This window comes from Sciurus carolinensis, chromosome 16 (assembly GCF_902686445.1).
Source record: "Sciurus carolinensis chromosome 16, mSciCar1.2, whole genome shotgun sequence".
Taxonomy (NCBI): Eukaryota; Metazoa; Chordata; class Mammalia; order Rodentia; family Sciuridae; genus Sciurus; species Sciurus carolinensis.
In genome coordinates, this window is record NC_062228.1 from 46076658 (window position 1) to 46096441 (window position 19784).

Consider the following 19784-nt stretch of genomic DNA (forward strand, 5'->3'; position numbering starts at 1 on the left):
GCATATTAATATTAAAGGTCACAGGGAAGTTAATGTATCGGTTTAATTCTGATAGGATGTGGCCCAGAAGGTAGCCACTTTATTAGTTTTAGTTACTATAGTATGGATGTTTTACTACTTGTAAAGGTCACATGGAAGCTCTTTCATTAGTTCTAAATACTGTAGTCTGAATAGCATGTAAGTAATGAAGGTCACAGGCAGCTATTTTATTAGTTTTGGATGCTATACATGGATATCATATTACCATGAAAGGTCATAGCATGGCTATTAAACCAGTTTTCAATGCTATATTATGGCTATCATATAGTATTAAAGGCCACAGAGCAGAAATTATAAGAGTTTCAATTCTATGGCATGGATACGATATTATTATTAAAGGCCACAGGGTCACAGTATTGATATCATATTAGTATTAAGAGTCCCAGGGTAGGCTCTGGTCTCAAGGCAAGGCTTGGCCTCCCGTGAAGAGACTGGCGGGGAGGTGGGGGGAAGCGGCGGAAGCGGCGGCCCACTGGCGGGCTGGTGAAGTGATGGCGGCGCCGGGCCTTGGGGCTAGGGCAGCCTTGGTCGTTGCCGGCTGTAGCGGTGGCGGCGCGGACGATGACTCCGGGTCCGCAGGGATCCGGGCCTGGCTGCCCAGTCGGGTCCTGGAGTTGGTGTTTTCCTACCTGGAGCTGTTGGAGCTGCAGAGCTGCACCCTGGTGTGTAAGCACTGGTACTGCAGCCTACAGGGCGATGAGAACAGCGAGGTGTGGCAGAGCCTGTGCGCCCGCAGCTTGGCAGGAGAGGCTCTGTGCACGCACATCCTCTGCAACCTACCCAGCTACAAGGCCAAGGTACGTGCTTTCCAGCATGCCTTCAGCACTAATGACTGCTCCAGGAACGTCTATATTAAGAAGAATGGCTTTACTTCGCATCAAAACCCTATCGCTCAGAGCACTGATGGTGCAAGGACCAAGATTGGTTTCAGTGAGGGTCACCATGCGTGGGAAGTGTGGTGGGAGGGCCCTCTGGGCACTGTGGCAGTGATTGGAATTGCCACAAAACGAGCCCCCATGCAGTGCCAAGGTTATGTGGTATTACTGGGCAGTGATGAACAGAGCTGGGGCTGGAATCTGGTGGACAATAACCTACTACATAATGGGGACGTCAATGGCAGTTTTCCACAATGCAACAATGCACCAAAATACCAGATAGGAGAAAGAATTCGAGTCATCTTGGACATGGAAGATAAAACTTTAGCTTCTGAACGTGGATATGAATTCCTGGTGGTTGCCTTTAGAGAACTTCCAAAGACCTGCTTATATCCAGCAGTTTCTGCTGTAAATGGCAACACAGAAGTGACTTTGGTTTACCTTGGAAAACCCTTGGATGGATGACAGTGGCTTTGTTTGGATGAAAGACAGACTGGAGAAGAGATCTACTTGTGGAAAGTAGAATCATGAAGTGACAGTGTCATATGTGCATGTCCAAGAAACATCTGGAAAAACACATGAAGTTGTAAACTGGAGAAGCAACTCTATAACAGATTATCTTAGTGTTTCCTCTTTCCACTGGGCCAGAAAAATCCTCAGGGTTGCAGTTGGTTGAGTGGGCAGTTGACATATGCATGTTGCAACAGATTTGTCTCTGTTAGCAATGTGTTATTTCCAACTTTAAAGGTGAGATTTTAGGGACACCATAAAAGGATAAGGATTTTTAAGTAATGTGTTTGTGAAGAATTAATCCCATCTTACAACATCCTGTTCTTTCTCCAGTCCCTTTTTATCCAGCCAGCTTGACTATTAGAAAAGTATGAAACAGGTTGGGTTTTAGTTAATATTTTTAATATATTGAGAAGCATGGTCTGCCTGGACTGCACTTCTCTAACAATGAGAAATAAAATTGTGCAGCTATTTTAAGTTTTGTATATACAATATGTAAAAAAGAACTGTCAAAAAAAAAGGACAAAGGGTTTGCTTTGTTCTATTTCAGTTTCTTAAAAAACCACTACATGGTACAAAATCAGAATTCACATTAGGGACAATTGTGTAACTATGAAGAGGAGAATTTTAAGAGGAGATGTATTTGCTCATTTGGTCTTACTTTTGACTCAGTTCCCATAACTGTTATAGTCTCGTTGGCTGTTGGCTTGTTTTGATTTTTGTTTATTTAAACCATCAAAATTATAAGACTCCTCAATCTCCTGGCTAAAGATTGAGGGAAGGCAAATCTATTTCTAATTATTCATATATCAGTAAAGATGATTTAAACATAATAGTAAAATATGCATCTTCAGATATCTGAATTTATTTTTTGGCCTTCTGAGAAAGTATCTCATAACACAAAACAATGCTATGTGCTCTTATAGTTCTCAAATATGAAAGCTACTAGACATACAACCTAGGAAAAGAATTGATTAATGATTCTTTTATTTTCTAACTTTATAATGCTGTAGATATTATTAAAATTTTTTAATTTCATATTGTTTACATCATGTAACAATCCAAGCCTCAAACTCTTCATTGAGGCTATCAGAAAGATGTTTACTTACTCATATGAAACAGTGCCAGCCTGAAGGAGGTTAATTTTATTAATCTCATTATAGATAATTGTCCCCACGGGACTTGAAATATAACGCCTTGTGCTGAGAACTTCAGGTTGGCAATGTTTTGAAGTTTTCATTGGAGGAGAGCTTAACATTACTTCCTATTTTGATAAATCTTATTTTTCTTCATTAACACTCTTTTGATTAATAATCCAACACACATGATCCGAGATTTTTCTTTTGTTAGAAGAGAAACAAACATCTTTCTGTAGAAAGTATAAATTACATGGTTTCAGATACATAAGAATTAATTAAGAAAAGTGAAATCTTTGTACTTTTTAGATTATTGTTGTATGTATATTTTGTTTTAAGTCTAATAAAATTAGGTACAGCAAGCAGCTTGCTGGGGTTCTTGGGTTGCTCCTTGAGAGTTAAAATGATCAATATTCCTGTGAAGCAGGAGATGTCAGCCATAGAACAAAGATTTGTTATTGCTACCTGAAAGGTTTACAAGTATTTGTTGAGTATTTGGTATGTTGTTTGAAAAGATGAAATTTGTTAAAGATTCTTTTTGATATCTATGTCAAGAAAAAGTCACTTTGTACAGAGTGAAAGTATATGTTAAATGTATTAGAGAATATAGCTAACACAGAAATTGTTTTTTCTTGTTGTAGAACAACTCAATTGGCAAAGTCTAAATGATTAAAGAAGAGAACTGGTTCAGGATGAAAATTGACTAGTTATAAAGTGATAAAGTTCTTTAAGTACTTGCTGCATTTTCAGGTTGTGATATGGTCGATTTCAAGAGCATCTGCTAAGAAATTTGTTTATAACTTCTATTTTGTCTTGTTAGTAAATGTTCACTTACAACAAAGTTTTGAAGGTGTTTACTGGAAAACAAAAACATGGTTATTCATTCCATATTGAACCTAGAATCAAATAATTGCCTAAATATTTAACAACAAGCCATTCTTATATCAAAGATTTGAATTCCCTAATATCCCCTTTGCAAGTTTTGTAAAATGGAGTTTCATATTTAGCATGAGCATCAGGAGAATAAAGAATCTTCATTTATAAAAAAAAAAAAGAGTCCCAGGGTACCTATGTATTATCCTATGTATTAGATTTAGATGCTGAGATATGGTATCGTTTTAATATTAAATCCACAGGGCCAAGATCATATTAGTTTTAGATGCTATAGTATGGATGCTATGATGCTACATTAATATTAAATGCCACAGGACATGAATTTTATCAGATTTAAATGCTCTACTGTGATTATTATATCAGTATTAAAGGCCATAGATGGCTAACATATCAGTTTTACATGTAATACTATGGATTTCTTACTAATACTAATGACCATGGGGCAGCTATGTTATCAGTTTTAGATGATATAATAAGGATATCGTATTAGTACTAATGACCATGGGGCAGCTATATTATCAGTTTTAGATGATATAATAAGGATATCATATTAGTACTAATGGTCACCAGATAGATATGTATCAGTTTTCATTGCTATAGCAAGTATATTGTATTAGTAGTAGAGGCCACAGGGCAGATACTGAATCAATTTTAAGTGATACAGGCTGTATATCTTATTTGTACTAAAAGCCTGGGGGAAGTTATTATATGAGTTTCAGATAATATGCTATTATTATTATGATGCCATATTGGTAATTTTTGTATTTGCTTTAGATGCTACAGTATGTATATTATTTAGTATTAAGCCCATAGTACAGCTATTATATTAGCTTAGATGCTACAGTGTAAATATTATATCATATCAATATTAAAGAACACAGAGCAACTATCAAATCAATATTAGACACTGTAATAGAAATACAGTAGTTTTAAAGGCCACATGCAGCTATTTAATCAGTTTTTGATGCTATAATATGGACATCTTATCAGTATTAAAGGTCACAAAGCAGCTATTTTGCCAGTTCTTAATGCTAGTCTTTTATTACATTTGATTATATAATATAGATACCTTGTGAGTACTAAAGGCCATATTTATACTATAGATATAACATTAATACTAAAGACTACAGGACAAAAAAATGGATTATCATTTTAGTACAAATGTTTATGAGTTAACTATTATATAATCAGAATTAAACACCACAATGCAGATAATTTATCATTTTTTATGCTATACTATGGATTACTTACTATAACATCAATGAAGGCCAAAGGCAGCAATTTGTCAGTTCCTTGGGTTATATTATGAATAAATATCACTACCAAAGGCTCTATGGCAGTTACTTTGTCAGTTTTTCATGCTCTATTATCGATGTCATATCATGTGATAGCCATAGGATCTGTTCCATAAATTTTTCATGGTGTTATAAGAACAGCATAACCATACTAAGTTACACAGGAAGCTATTTTATCCATTTTTATGCTACAACATGAACATCAAATTAATATTAAAGGTCAAAATATCACTTTTATCACTCGATGCTATAATTTGGATAACTTTTCAGATTTAAAGCCCAAAGGCAGCTAATAGCTCTGTCTTGACAATATAAAATGGATTCTTTATCAGTCTTGAAGGCAAAAGAGTATCTGTTATATTAGATTTAAATACCATGATATGGAGAATTGATTAATGTGAAAGGCCACAGGGCAACTATAATATCACTTTCAGTTTTCAAGAATATATGTCATAGAAGCATTAATGTCAGAGGGCAGTTATTATATGAGAATTGAAGCTCTACATGGATTTTATATTTATACTAAAGGCCTCAGGGAATGATTATATCAGTAATAAATGGTATCATAAGGTTACAGTATGAGCATTAAAGACCATAATGTGTATATCATGTGAGTTTGTGTTGCTGTGCAAATTAATATGACATTATTAACTAAAGAGAATAGAGAATGTAACATTACCTTTTGGTATAAAAGAAGCAGGCACATATAAATTTTTAAAACTATAATATAGATAGCATATCAGTATTGAGGGCTACAAGGCAGCTACTTTACCAGTTTTTGATGCAATAATGTGTATATTGTATAAGTATTAAAGTCCACAGGGCAACTATTATATCATTTTTATATGCCATAGTATGGGTAACATCTCAATACGAAAGGCAACAAGGCAGATGCTGTAATACAGATATTGTATTAGTATTAATGTCACAGAGAAGCCATTTTATCAATGTTTCATGCTACATATGGATAAAGCCACAAGGCAGTTAATTGTAAGTTTTTCACATTATATTACAAATATTGTATCAGTATTCAAGGTCACAATGCAGCTATCTTACCAGTTTCTCATGGTATAATAGGAGTATACTGTCAGCATTAAAGGCCCCAATTAAGTTATTTTATCAATAGTTGATGCTCTAATATGCATATCTTATGAGAACTGAAGTCTACAATGCAGCTATTTTATCAGTTTTTGATGCTATACTATGGATATAACATTAATAATAAAAGCAAAAGACCTGGATCATCTTAGCACAAAATCTAGAAGGCATCTTTGAATTAGATTTGGATCATACAACATGAGCATTAATTTCACTTGCAACAATAAAATACCCAATTATATTAAAATGAGGAGAATTTAATATATTAGTTTTACCCTCTATCATTTGGATATCATATCAACATGAGGGTCATAGGGCTCCTGTCTTTATTAGTTTAAATTTCTTGTATGGATATTTTTTAATGTTAAGGCCTCAGGTGAGTTATAATATTGCATTTAGAGGCCACAGTATACCTATAATATGGATATTTGATCAGAACTAAACACCACTTGTTAGTATGACTATGACATTAATGTTCAATGCCCCCTGTAGCTACTATATTACTTTTCAATGCTAGAGTATGGATATCTCATTAGTATTAAAGTTCAAATCACATCTTTTATGTTAACTTTAGATGCTATGGGATAGATTTCATGGGAGTATAAAGGCGACATGGCAGGTATTGTACTTGTTTAGGATGCTGTAATGTATATATTGCATTAATATTGGACACCACAAGGGAACCTTTATGTGACTCTTAAAAACTCTACTAGTGATCTCCTATTAACTATAAAGGCCATAAAGAAGCTATTGAGTCAATTTTGGGTTCTGTATTCTGAAGATCATGTTAATTTAGAAGGCACTGTAGCACCTACAAATATATTTTCCATGACAAAGTCAGGATGTCTGACTAGGGTTAGAGGACCTGTGGCAGCTATTTTGTGAGGTTTTGATGGGATAGTACAACATCATGTCAGTTTTCAAGGCCACAAGGTCAGTATATACTGTAATCAGTGTTTAAAGCTGTAACAGGGATATTGATCAGAATTAAACACCACTTGTCAGCTAATTGATCAGTATTTCATGCTATGTGATGGATAGCATATCAACACTGGAGGCCACAAGGCAGGACTTTGTTAGTGTCTCATGTTATCTTATGGAAAACTCTCATTACCAAAGGCCAGTGGCAGCTTCTCCATCACTTTTCATGCTCTGTTGTGGATGTCGTGTCATATTGAAGGCCAAAAGGGACCTGTTTCATAGGAATAGAACAATAGTACTAAAGGACACAGGGAAGCTATTTTATCAGTTTTTGATGCTATAACATGGATATTATATCAGTATTTAAAGGGCAAAGTGCATCAATTTTATCACATTTGATGCTATACTTTGGATATATTTTCAGATCTGAAGTCCAAAGGCAGCTATTTTATCAGTTTTGATGCTAGAAAATGGATATCTTATCAGTATAGAAGGCAACAATGCCTCTGTTATATTAGTTTAAGATGTAATTTTATGGATGATTACTATTAAAAGCTACAGAAAGTTGTAATATCAAATTTGGTTTCCAAATATGTCAGAGTAACATTAATGTCACAGGCAGTTAACATATGGGAATTGAAGTTCTACATGGATATTCTATTTTTACTAAGGAACTCCAAGGAGAGATTGTATTAGTAATGAGTGATATAATGGGGTTATCATATGAGCATTAAATGTTACACTTTATGTAGTACATTTTTTCACGATGTTGTACTATGGATATGTTACATACCCATTTTCCACTCAGTACAAAAGACCTACAAGGCAGGTGCACTATCAGTTTTTGAAGCTATAATATAGATACCATATCAGTATTGAGGGTCACAAGGCAGAAACCTCAGTTGGACTGCTATAATGAGCGTATGAGTATTGAAGTCCACACACCAGCTATTATATCATTTTATATGCTATCATTTGGATAACATCTCAATATGAAAGACCACAAGGCAGCAATTTTATCAAGTTTTGATGCTATGTTAAGAATAGAATGTTAGTGTTAAGGCCACAAGGAATCCATTTGATAAGTTTTTCATGCAGATTATGGATAAAGTATCACTATTGAAGGCCACAAGGAAGGGGATTGTTAGTTTTTCACATAATATTATGGACATCTTATCAGTATTCAAGGTCACAAGGCAGCTATTTTATCGTTTTTGGATGCTATATGATGCTCACCTTGTCAGAACTAAAGGCCACAATGTAGCTGTTTTACTGGCTTTTGATGCTATACTATAGATATAACATTAATACTAAAGACCACAAGGCATGTAAATTAGTTTATTATGTTAGTACAAATGTCTTCAAGACAACTCTCATTTTAGATTTGGATGCTGTAGCATGGATATTATATTAACATTAAGGGAAGCTATGATATTAATTTTGCATATTATCAAATGATATCTAATTGAATTCAAAAGGGGGTAAATCATTATGATAGCATATCTTCCTATAGTATGGATATTACATCAATATTAGGGCCACAAGGTACCTCTCATTATTAGTTACATTCTGTAGCATAGATTATTACTACATGGATATTAAGACTATAGGGGAGCTAAAATATTGCATTCAAAGTTCACAGTATGGATATGATGTTAATATTAATATTTTAGCTATTATAGCTACAATAGCTATTATATTACTTTTGCATGCTATAGTATGCATATAATATTAGTATGCAGGGCAAAAGTGTATCTCTTTTGTTAACTTTAGATGTTCTGATACAGATTTCATAAGAGTCAGAATGCCATGGAGCAGGTATTATAGTAGCTTAAGTTACTACAATATGGATACTTTATTAATATTGGACACCATAAGGGAACCATTTTATGAATTTTAAAAACTACATTAGTGATATCCTATTAGTTGGAAACGCCACAAAGAAGTTTTAGAAGCTGAATTTTGAAGATCATATTAATTTAAAAAGCCATGTAGCACCCAAAACATTCATTTGTCATGATGAAATGAGGACGTCTGGTTAGGGATAGAGGACACATGGAACCTATTTTGTCAGTTTTGATGCTATTATATGATATTGTATCAGTTTTCAAGGCCACAAGGCTAGTACATTTTAATCAGTGATGCTATCCATAATATGAATATCCGATCAGAATTAAACACAACAAGGCAGTTAATTGATCAGTTTTTCATGCTGTCCTAAAAATTACAAATCACCAATGAAGGCCACAAAGCAGTACTTTGTTGTGTTCTCATGTGGATAAATCCCACTGCTGAGGGCTCTAGGGCAGCTATGCTATCACTTTTTCATGCTCTATTATGGATGCCATGTCATATTAGAGGCCACAAGTCACCTGTTTCATGAATTGCTCATGGTGTCATAGGAATAGCCTAACAGTACTGTAGGACATAAGGAAGGTATTTTATAAATTTTGATGGAACAACATGGATGTCACATCAGTTTTAAAGGCCAAATATATGAATATACTTTGCTGGTATAATTTGGATAACTTTTCAGTCTTAAATTGCAAAAGTCAGCTATTTTATCATTTTCTGATGCCTCACAATGGCTATTCTATAAGTATTAAAGGTCACAGGATCTGTAATATTAGGTTGAAATGTCATTACATGGATAATTTATTAATATGAAAAGCCACAGAGCAAAAAAAAAAACAAAAACAAACAAACAAAAAAAAAGCCACAGAGCAGTATACTATCAATTTGTTTTCAAAGACAGATGTCATAGTAGTATTAATATCACAGGACAGTTATATAAGAATTGAAGCTGCACGTGGATATTGTATTTTTACTAAAGGCCTACAGGAAGCAGTTTTATTAGCAATAAGTGTGATATGCTAACCTGGTTATCATATTAGCATTAAAGACCCCACTGCATATATCATGTGATTTCATAATATTGTATGGATAAGTATGACATTAGGAACTAAAGACCTCAGAGAACATCACATGGATTTTATTTTTAGTACAGGAGACTAGAGGCAGCCTCATTATCCATTTTTAAAGCTAAAATATGGATAGCATATCAGTATTGAGGCCATAAGGCAGCTATTTTATCAGTTGGAATGCTATAATGTGGATTTCATATGAGAAATGAAGTCCGAAGTGCTGCTAATATCATTTTTACATGCCATTACATGGATGACCCCTCAATACGAAAGGTCAAAAGGCAGCAATTTTATCAAGTTTTGATATTATAATATGGATATCATGTTAGTTTTAAGGCCAAAAGGCAGTTATCACTTTGATACTATCAAATGGACATCTACAATATTGAAGGCCACAATGCATCCATTTTATTAGTTGTAAATGCCATTATGTGGCTAATTTATTAATATTAGAAGACTTAGGGCAGCTGTAATATCAACTTGGTTTTCAAATACAGATGTCATAGTAGTTTTAACATCATAGAACAGTTATTATGTAAAAATTGAAGCTCTATGGGGACATTATATTATTATGAAAGGCCTCTAAGGAGTGATTACATTAGTAATAAATGCTATCATAGTTAACATATTTGCTTTAAAGGCCATACTGTATATACTATGTTATTTTGTGATGCTATATAATTAATATGACATTAATAACTAAATACCACAGGTTTGTAATATGGATTTTGTTTTCAGTACAAAAGTTCACAAGGTAGCCACATTTTTAGTTTTATTATTTAACTATAATATGAATACTATATCAGTATTGAAGATCACAGGGCAGCAAGCTTATCCGTTTTTGATGCCATAATGTGAATTTTGTAAGAGTATTGAAGTCTGTAGGGCAGCTGTATCATTTTTACATGCTATAATTTGAATAACATCTCAGTATGAAGGGTCACAATGCAGCTATTTTATTGGTTTTTGATGCTGTTCTCTGAATATAACATTAGTACTAAAGAACACAGTCCTTTAAATGGTTTGTTATTTTAATATAAATGTCTACAAGACATCTCTTTTCTTAGATTTGCATGCTATAACATGAATATTATATTAACATTAAATACCTAAAGAAAGCTATTGTATTAATTTCACTTGCTTCATAGTGATATCAAAGTACTACTACAACCAGGATAAGTTGTTAAATTAGTTTACTTGCTAAAATATCAGCATTATGTCAATATCAAAGTCACAGGGAAGGTATTATATTAGTTTAGATTCTGTAGTTTGGATATTCTGTAGTTTGGATTAAAGACCACAGGAGAGCCATAATAATAAATTTAGAGGTCACAGTATATAATAGCTGTTACATTAGTTTATGGTACAGTAGTATGGATATATTAGTATTAAGGACCACAGGGCAGGTATTATATTAACTTTAGATACTATAACATGGATATCATATGAGTATAAAGGGCAATATTCAGGTATCACAATAGTTTTAGATGCTGCAATATGGGTATTTTATTAATATTAGAAAATGATATATTATTTTCACTGCCTCATTATTGATATGATATTAGTTACGAAAGTCACAAAGCAACTACCTTGTCAGTTTTCAATACTCTAACTTGAATACCATATCAGTACTAAATTCCATGAGGCAGCTGCATTATCAGTTTTTCATGCTATATTGTGGATAAAATACCACTTTGAAGGCTATAAGGCAGCCTTAATCAGATTTTCATACTATCGTATGGCTGTCATATCAGTATTAAGGCCACAGTGAAGCTCATTTATCAGTTTTTGATGCTACACTATGGCTAGAACATTAATACTAAGACCACAAGTCTTGTAAAATGGATTATCATTTTCTACAAAACTACAAGACGCTCATATTAGATTTGGATGTTATAAATGAATATCATATCAACATTAAATTCCACAGAGAACTATATTAATTTTACATGCTACATATTGATATCAAAACCAGGTATCACAATGAGAATGTTATTACATTAATTTTGCTTGCTAAAGTGTGGATATTTGTACTATATTCTTATTAAAGGCCACATGGCCACTGTTGCACTAGTGTTAGATGCTTACTATGGATATTTTATTATTACTAAAGATCAAAGGTCATATATTAGTTTCTTATGTTATAGTATGGATATGACATTGATACTTAAGTACACTGTGCATGAAACATGGACTATCATTTTAGTGGAAAAGGCTGCAAGGCAGCTATTATATGAGTTTTGGATGCTACATCAGGTATATTATATTAATATTAAAGGCCACAGGGATGCTAGTATATTAATTTTACCTGGTATACTATGGATGCCTTAATGATATTAAAACCACAGGACAGTTATTACATTAGTTTTAGATGCTACTGTGCAGATATTACATCAATATTAACAACCACAGGTTAGCTTTTATATATCTCTTAATTGCTAAAGAATGGCTAGTTTATTAATAATAAAGTTCACAGGGCAGCTATAGTATTAATTTTATAGGTTATACCATGAATATTATATTAATATTAAAAAACAATGCAGCTATAATATTATTTAGGATGACAAAGTATGGATACTATATTAGTATTAAAGATCAGTGGACTGCTATTTTATTCATTGTAGATGCTATAGCATGTATATCATGTAAGTATTGATGGTCCAGGGAGCAATTATATTATTTTTAGATATTACATTATGGACATTTACATGAATATCAAAGGACACAGAGCCACTATTATGTTAGTTTTTGAAGACACAATATAGTTATCATATTAATACGAAAGACCACAGAGCAGTTACTATACTAGTTTTAGGTCCTAAACTGTGGATATTGTATAGTACTGAGGGAAGAGAGCTGATATTATATTAGTATTCACTGTTATAATGTGGAAATTATATTAGTACTAACAGCCACAGGGCAGGTGTTTTATGAGTTTTATACATTACAGTATGGGTATCATGTTAATAATTAAAGCCATAGGCAAGCTATTATATCAAATTTAATTACTACAGTGTGGAGACTATGTAATATGGCTATAGTACAGCTATCACATGGTATTTAAAGACCACAAGGCAGCTACTATTTCATGTTTAGGGGGACATAAACATGTGATGTGTTATTAGTATTAAAGACCACAGAAGAGCTATAATATTAGTTTTAGAAGTCACAGTTTGAATATGATGTTAATATTAAATGCCACAGGGCAGCTATTATATTAACTTAAGAGGCTACATTATAGATATTACATTGGTTATAAAAGCCACAGGGCAGCTATTTTATCAGTTTTTGTATGGATATTATATAGTATTAAAAGACCACAAGGCAGCTATTAGTTCTAGATACTGTGGTATGAATATCATCACTATTATATGGTATAGTATATAAATTATATTAGTATTAAAGGTCACAGGGCAACTCATATTAGTTTTAAAAGCATATAGTTTATCCAGGCACAGTGGCACACACCTGTAACCCTAGTGGTTTCGGAGGCTGAGGAAGGAGGATCACAAGTTCAAAGTCAGCCTTAGCAAGATCCTGTCTGAAAAAAATAAAATAAAATAAAGGACTCAGGATGTGGCTCAGTGGTTCAATCCCAGGAACAATAAAAAAAAAAAAAAGAACAGCATATAGTATAAATATTGCACCAGTATTAAAGATCATGTGCAGCTATTATATCAGTTTATGAAGCTACAATATGAATATAATATTAACATTTAAATTCATGACAATTACATTAGTTTAATAGTAATTGTATTACTTCAATGTTTAAGGCTACAGGGCATATATTTCATCAGATCAAATGCTATACATGGATTTTACATTAAGGTTAAAGGCAACAAGGCAGCTAAAATATTCATAGAAGATTCTACACTATACATGTTAAAATGTTACTAAAGGTCAAATTCAACTATTACATTAGGTTAAGATATTATTGTATCAATATTACTTTTACTCAAAAGCCAGATGTCAGCTGGATAAAATATTAGTTTGAAAGGTCACATGTCAGCTATTACATTAATTTTAAATAGCAAAGTATGATAGCAGGGTATAAATATTGCACTTATATTATACAATTAATTAATTACATAATGCAATTATTAAGTAATTACATAATGAAAATTACATTGTAATTATATATAATATCTATTCCATGGATGTTAAGGGTCAAAGGCAGCTGTTTTATCAGTTTTAGGTGCTAATGTATGGCTATAATATTAGTATTAAAGGTCACAGGATATACATTATGCTAACTTAAGATGCTATAGTATGGATAATACATCAATATTGAAGGCTGCAGGGCAGCTATTCTATTTATTTTAGATGCTATAGTAAGTACATAATTTTAATATTAAAGGCTACAACACAGCTGTTTTATTAGTATTAGAAGTGGCAATATGTATGTTAATATTAAAGGCCACAGAGATTTGTTTTATAAGTTTTCTGTGCTGTAGTATGGATATTATATATATCAGTAATAGAGGCTACAGGGTAGATATTGTATCAGTCTTAGAAGCTATAGTATGGATATTATATTAATTTAAGAGACTGCAGGCACCTACTCTTTTAATTTACTATAAGATGTTATAATATTAGTAATAAAGGGCACAGGGAAATGATTACACCTAGTTTTAGAGGAAACAGTAGGGATAACATTAATTTTAAGGGCCACAGGGTCATTATTATATTAGTTTTAGAAGTTTAGTATGGATATCATATTAGTATTAAAGGCCTCAGATTGGCTCTTATATCAGGTTTTTGTGTTAAATATGTAAATCATATTAATATTAAAGGAACAAAATAGTAGTTTTATAGTTTTTCATGCTGTAGTATGGATATCATATGGGTAATAAAGGCCACAGGGAAGTTGTTATATTAGATTTAGAGGACACAGAATGGATATTTTATTAACATTAAGTCTAAAGGGCAGCTATCTTATTAGTTTTAGATGTTATTCTATGAATATTACATTAATATTAAAGAGCACAGGGAAGTTATTACATTAGTTTTACATGGTATAGTATAAATATTACATTAGCATTAAGACCACAGGACAGCTATTATTTTACTTTCACACTGTGTAGTATACATGTTATATTAATACTAAAGCCTGAAGGGCAGTTATCATATGAGTATTGGATGCTATATTATGGATATCATATTAGTATTAAAAGTCATGGGACACACATTAGTTTAAGCTTTAGTATGAATATACATTAAATAAAGACACAGATCACATTTTATATTAGGTTAGATGTTATAGTATGAATATTACATTAATAATAAAGACCAAGGACATACATTATATTAGTTTAAGATGCTATAATATAGATATTACCATTAATGGGCATAGGACAGCTCTTCTATGTGCTTGAGATGCTATAGTATGTCTTTAATTTCACTACAAAAGACTATAGGACAGCTGTTATATTACTTTTGGATTATATGACATGGAGGTTATATTACCAGCCATGAGGTAGCTATTATATAATTTTAGGTGCTATATTATAGATATTACATCAGTATCAAAGACCACAGGAAAGGTATTGTAATTTAAAGTACACAATATATTTATCATACTAATATTAAAGGCCACTGGCAGCTATTATACTATGTTTAGAGGCCATAGAAGGAACAGTACATTAGTATTAAAGATCACAAGGTATCTATTATACTAGTTTTAGATCCTATTGTATGGATATAATATTAGTACTAAGAACACAGGACATGTGTGGTATTAATTTAAGATGCTATGTTATTGCTATTATATTAATATTTAAGATCACAAGGCACCTATTATATTAGACATGCTATCATATGGATAATACATTAATATTAAAGAACACAGGGCATCTATTATGTTAGCTTGAGGTGCTATAGTACAGATATCCTATTAGCATAAAAGGTCACAGGCAGCTAATATATTAGTATAAGATTCTGTAGTATAGCTATTACATCAATATTAAAGGCCATTGGTAAGCTATTGTATCAGTTTAGTTTTAAAGGCTATATTATGGATATCATATTAGTATTAAAGTCCTTGAGGTAGCTACTATATTCACATTAGACGCTACAGTATGGACATCATATTAGTATTAAAGGCAAAGGACATATATTGATTTAAGATGATATATATATATATATTACATATATATATTACATTAATAGTGAAGAGCACAGGGCATCTATTAGATTAGATGAGATGAGACAGTATGTATATTACATTAATGTAAAAGTCCACAGGGCAGTTATCATATTAGATTGAGATGGTATATTATGCATGTAATATTACTATAAAAAACACAAGGCATCTATTATATTAGTATTGGATGCTCTAATATGGATATCTTGTTAATATAAAAGCCATAAGGCAGCTATTATAATAATTTCAGATGCTACCGACTAGATATTATAATAACTTTTAAGCCATAGGACAACTATTATATGAGCTTTGGATGGCACAGACTGGACATCTTTGATATCTTTAATATTAAAGACCACAGAACACTTATTGTGTTAGTTTTAGATTTTACAGAATGGATATCATTAGTATTAAAGACTATAGGGTATTTATTATAATATTTTAGGTACCATTAGGCATCTCATATTAGTATTGAAGGCCACATGGAAGCTATTATACTGGTTTTAGAAGCCACAGTATGCATATTGTATTAGTGTGAAAGGCCACAAGGCAGCTATATCAGTTTTTGATGCTATGGTTTGGACACAGTATTGGTATTAAAAGGCCACAAAACAGCTATTACATTAGTTTCAGACAGTTATTACCTTAGTTTCAAACAGCTATTACATTTAGTTTAAGCTTTAGTATGAATATACATTAAATAAAGACACAGATCACATTTTATATTAGGTTAGATGTTATAGTATGAATATTACATTAATATTAAAGTCAAAGGACATACATTATATTAGTTTAAGATGCTATAATATAGATATTACCATTAATGGGCATAGGACAGCTCTTCTATGTGCTTGAGATGCTATAGTATGTCTTTAATTTCACTACAAAAGACTATAGGACAGCTGTAGTAATATTATGTTACAGTAGTAACATTATGGACAGTAGTAATATTATGTTAATGTTAAAGACTACAGGGAAGCTATTATACTAATTTTAGATACTCTGGAATAGATAGTATACACTCATTATAGGCTACATGGCAGATATTTTATTAGTTCTAGATGCTACACTAATAAATTTTCTATGAATATTAATACCAATGTCAGGTATTATATTGAATTTATATTTTATAGTAGAGATATATTAGTATAAATGCCACAGAGCAGCTGTTAGGATAGTTTAAAATGCTATAGAATGCATATCATATTAGTACTAAAGAACAGAATTCAGCTATTACATTAGTTTTAGATTAGTGTAGATATCATATTACTATAAAGGTCATAAGACAGCTATTATATTGGGTTTAGATGCTCTACTGTGGAGATTATATTAGTACTAAAATCCACTGGGTAAATATTATATTAGATGCTATAGCATGGATATCATATTAGTGTGAAAGGTCACAGAGCAGTTATTAGTCTTAGATGCTATTTTCCATGTTATAATATGTATATCATATATGTAAAACTAACATATTAGTTTTTAGATGCTATAATATGGATATCATTAGTATGAAAGGCCAAAGGGAAACTATTGTGTTAAGTTTAGACACTAGAGTATGGATAATATTAAAGGTCACAGAGCAACTCTTTTATTAGTTTTAGATGCTATAGTATGAATATATTAATATGAAAGACCTCAGGAAATCTATTTTATTACTTTCAGATGCTACAGTATGGATATAATATTGGCATGAAAGTTTACAGAGTAGCTCTTATATTAATTAGTCTTAGATGCCTGAGTATGAATATCATATTAGTATGAAATGTCACAGGGCAGGTGTGATATTAGTGTTACAGGCAACAATGTGGTTATTATACTTACTTTAAAGTCACAAAGTAGTTATAATGTTAGTATCAGAGACCACATTATAGGTATTATTTTACTAGAGGTAAAAGTATAATGTTAGATGCTATATTGTGAATATTATCTTAGTATCATTTGAGGCCACAGTGTGGACATTACATTAATATTAATTTCCAAAATTCAGGCATATTAGTATTAGAGGTCACAGGTTGAATGTGGCTCTTATTTGTGTTAGATGCAAACATATGGATATTGTATTATATTGACAGTATGGGTATTAATATTAAATGCCAAAAGGCAGCTATTAAATTAGTGCTAGATACTACAGTGTAGATATTATATTAGTATTCCAAGCCATAGTGCAGACATTGTATTTACATTAAAGAGCATATGACAGCTGTTGTATTAGTGTTCAAGACCATACTATGGACACTGTAGTAGTATCAGAGGCCACATGTGGATACATTAGTATCAAAGGTCACTATGGATAATGCATTAGCATTAAAGGCTGCACATGGATAACACATTGGCATTATCTCACCACCATAACCACATTATTATACAGCCAGGTCCGAGGAGGTGGTATGCACCCACTGATAGCTGCTGGATCTCAGCACAGGATGTTACAGTTCAGAGGTGCATGTGCATCCTCTCCTGGCACTCCTGAGAAATGGACAAAATTCAGTACTGTATTTAGTTTATTCAAGGTCATGATTTTGGAAATTCAAACTGAAATGAAAAGCATTCCATGATATTTCAAATAGGGGTGATCGAACAAGTTTTTGAAAACTTTATTGAACTTAATATATACACAAACTGAAAATCCTGTAAAAATTGATTCATAATAGTCCATAAATAAAATTTGAGAAAACTATAAAATTTCTAGCATGAAATAGAAGAGAATCTATATAATCTTAGACTTAGGGATGAGGGTGTGTGTATGTGTTCTGGTACTAGGGGAATCTAATATGGGCCTGCACATATACTGGACAAGCTCTCTAATACTGACCTACATTCCCAGCCCTTGGTAATGAGAGAACTCACAGTACCAAAAGCCAATGAACTGAAGAAAAATATTGATAACATGGACTTTATAAAATTAAATTTTTATCAGTTATGGTGTTGTATGCCTATAATCCCAATTGCTCAAAAGATTGAGGCAGAAGGATTGTAAATTTGAGGCCAGACTGGAAGATTTTAAAGGGGATGGGCCATAGCTCAATGGTAGAACATTTGCCTAGCATGTGTGAGGACCTGGGTTAAATCTCTAGCACTTCAAACAAAAAATTAAATTTTATACTCCATGAGAAAGAGAACAAATAGACAAGTCACATACATACACATTATTTACAAAACACATTTCTGAAATGAAATTTTTATTCAAAATATACTGAGAATTGTTAAAGTCAACAACTAAAAACCCAGATAAAATTGGTAAAAATCTGAACAGACACCTGACCAAATAAAATAAAAAGATGGCAAATAGTTATGCAAAATGATGCTCAGTGTTACATATCATTAGGAACCCACAAATTAAAACACTACTGAGGTAGCATGGCACAGCTATTAGAACTACTACACTCTAGAAATGGCATTGCACCAGCAGCTGCAGGATGTGGGACACCAGCACTCTCAGGCATTTCTGGGAGAAGACATGGCACAGCCACTTTACAGGAGAGTGTGCCAGTTCTTTGCAAAGCAAAGAAGTCTAATCTATGACCCAAAAGTTTGCCTATAAATTCTCTGCATCTAAACAAGTACTTTGAAAAATCATGTCCAAAAAACAACAGTATGTAATTATGCATAGAAGCTCTGCTGATGCTGATGAGATAAAAAATCAGAATGTCCTTCCATAGCTGAATGCACGATCAACACAGAATTAAAGGAATGAACCACTAACCTACACAGAGACACAGAAGAATCCTAGCTGGCATGCTGCTAAGTGAAATAAGCCAGGCTGAAGAGGCTACACATTGTATGGCCCACCTTTTATGGCATTCTATAAAAGACAAACTTACAGTCAGGTGAGGAGGTGCAGAAGATGAGGTTCAGAAGGGTCCCTAGTGCAGGAGCCCCCACATGGAGTTGGAGCACACCACCCTTCCTGTGCATGCAGGTCTTCAGCAACTCAGAAACTCCCTAAG

The 19784-nt window shown here is 32.6% G+C and overlaps 1 protein-coding gene across 1 annotated transcript; it reads left to right on the top strand.

Annotated features, from left to right (window-relative positions):
* The first annotated feature begins 530 nt into the window (after positions 1-530).
* Positions 531-1379, top strand: LOC124967199 (F-box/SPRY domain-containing protein 1-like). Its single transcript, XM_047529294.1, has one exon. It carries the CDS (start codon positions 531-533, stop codon positions 1377-1379), a length of 849 nt encoding a protein of 282 aa, XP_047385250.1.
* The last annotated feature ends 18405 nt before the right edge of the window (positions 1380-19784 follow it).

What these genes read in the sequence shown, in the direction of transcription:
- LOC124967199 (XM_047529294.1), top strand. Translation starts at nt 531, where the DNA reads ATGGCGGCGCCGGGCCTTGGGGCTAGGGCAGCCTTGGTCGTTGCCGGC.